Raw genomic sequence first — 2,074 nt, forward strand, 5'->3', positions numbered from 1 at the left:
AAATGCAAAAAAATGTTCTCACCAGAGATAGCACAGGTGGGATGATGTAAATGTCAATCTTTAAAATGTTATTCCATAAATCACTTTATACCAAAGTCCAGGAGGAAGAAGGAATTTTAATTTGTTTCATTGATGTCATACTAATAAAATGGTCTGAATTTTAAGGTGATTGGGTTTTATTTTGTGTCACAGAAGCACCACAATTTGCGAGCTGCCACTGCCAGCTTGGGGAGGGAGACATAAATATTTACTCTAGTAACTGTTTGACAGTGGACTAACGACTTTTAGAAAATTGTACAAATATTGGTTTGTAATGATGACTCTACATGTCAGGATACCTGCTTCCTGATTTTTAATTAGTTCATATTCTCTGGCTCTAAGGAACTATGAATGCTTATAGAAGTGATTCATTTATTTTAATTTTATTCTGCTTATGACCTGATACTTTGGATTCTAGCACTTCCCCTCACTTTTGCAGGAAAAGTCAATCTTTATGTAATTAGGCATATATGTTTTTGTTCAAAAAGAAAGAGGAAAAAAAAAGCTATGAATACAGGAATAATTCTTGAAAATTTGTGCATAAAAATAGAACAATGGAGTGTGCTAGTCCAAGTTCTTTATTTTTCTTGTTCTAGTTCATGATCTGCGACAGCAGTTGGCTTCCTTACAGAACCAGCTTCAGAAGGTGCAGTTGGAACGGACCACACTGACCAATAAGCTAAAGGCATCTGAAACAGAAATCACATCGCTCCAAAATGTGCGGCAGTGGTACCAGCAGCAGCTTGTACTAGCACAGGAGGCCCGTGTCAGGCTGCAGAGTGAGATGGCCAATATACAGGTATTATGATTTACTTGCATATAGGAGGACTGACAATCTGTCTTTTTATGTTAGTTTTATCCAGAGGACATTGTTTATGAACTCATACAAGGGAGCCAGTCTCACTTGTGTATTCTTCAGGTGGAGAGCAGGAGGGGATGGTGTTTTCTTTATCATCATAAGGAATTAGTTCATGTTAATGCTGAGGCATAAATTTAACCAAGGCACTTGCCTTCTGTGGATGAAGATCTGCAGTGCCATGAAAGTAGTAGCTGAGATAAGGCACAGAGAGATTCAATGTGATTTTTTTTTTTTTTTTTTTCCTGAAACTCTTAAATTTGTTGGCCAAATTTTGACTGTTGGTATTAATCTGTGATTTATTTTTTTTCCTTCCTTTAGGCTGGGCAAATGACTCAAGCAGGTATGTTGGAGCATCTCAAACTAGAGAATGTGGCACTGTCTCAGCAGCTGACTGAAACCCAGCACAGATCCATTAAAGAAAAGGAACGTATTGCAGCACAGCTGCAAAATATTGAGGTACGGTTATAGGTGGTCTTCATGAATTATGTTCTGCCTAGGTTGTGTGTTTAGGTTTTGCAAACTCAAGAGTATTCTGGCAAAGTAACATAGAATTCTTCTGAATTGATTCAAATGCTGTATTGTAAAAACAGTAAATATTTCAGAGCAAATAAATTTGCATGACATTACAAACGGTAAGAGGGAGCAAGGCCATATGTTTCCCATTCCAAGGTGATACTTGCATTTTCAGCTCTGGTATTTGTTTTTAATTGAATTTTAAAGGTGGAGTAAATGTTCTCCTTTGTCCATTCATGAACTTTTTTCAAGAGAAAACTTAATTGGAAGTTAAACTAAGTTACTGACTTACTAAGTCAGTAAAGTGCTGCTTAAGTGTGTGAAATTGCTCAGTACTCAGGTTTGTCCTTCCTGCCCTCCAGTAAGAAAAGATGGGTAAAATCTGAAGTGCAGTATGGTCGCTTTCAAAGCACTTAGAACCTTAAATCCCATTGAATTTCAGTGACGTTCCTGCTTCTGAGTCTCAAAGGGCAGTAAAGCAGCAGGTCAGTGGAAGCACCTGTCGTGGTCTAACCTCAGCCGGCAACGGAGCACCACCCAGCCGCTTGCTCACTCTCCGCCCTGCCCCGGTGGGATGGGGAGAGAATCAGAAGAGTAAAAGTGAGAAAACTTGTGGGTTGAGATAAAAACAGTTTAATAATTGAAATATTATAATAATAATAA

General features: G+C 38.1%; 1 protein-coding gene across 2 annotated transcripts in view; it reads left to right on the forward strand.

The window, feature by feature from the left end:
• The window catches only part of GOLGA3 (golgin A3), a 29,324-nt gene that overhangs the window by 9,721 nt on the left and 17,529 nt on the right, over positions 1-2,074 (forward strand). For both annotated transcript variants that reach the window (XM_009318425.1, XM_009318433.1), the window contains exons 6-8: positions 1-36; positions 636-838; positions 1,217-1,354. The exon at positions 1-36 is cut by the window's left edge and continues 262 nt beyond it. In XM_009318425.1, the coding sequence (XP_009316700.1) occupies positions 1-36; positions 636-838; positions 1,217-1,354 (377 nt within the window). The remainder of the gene's footprint in view (positions 37-635; positions 839-1,216; positions 1,355-2,074) is intronic.

This window comes from Pygoscelis adeliae, unplaced genomic scaffold (assembly GCF_000699105.1).
Source record: "Pygoscelis adeliae isolate BGI_AS28 unplaced genomic scaffold, ASM69910v1 Scaffold410, whole genome shotgun sequence".
In the NCBI taxonomy this organism is placed as follows: Eukaryota; Metazoa; Chordata; class Aves; order Sphenisciformes; family Spheniscidae; genus Pygoscelis; species Pygoscelis adeliae.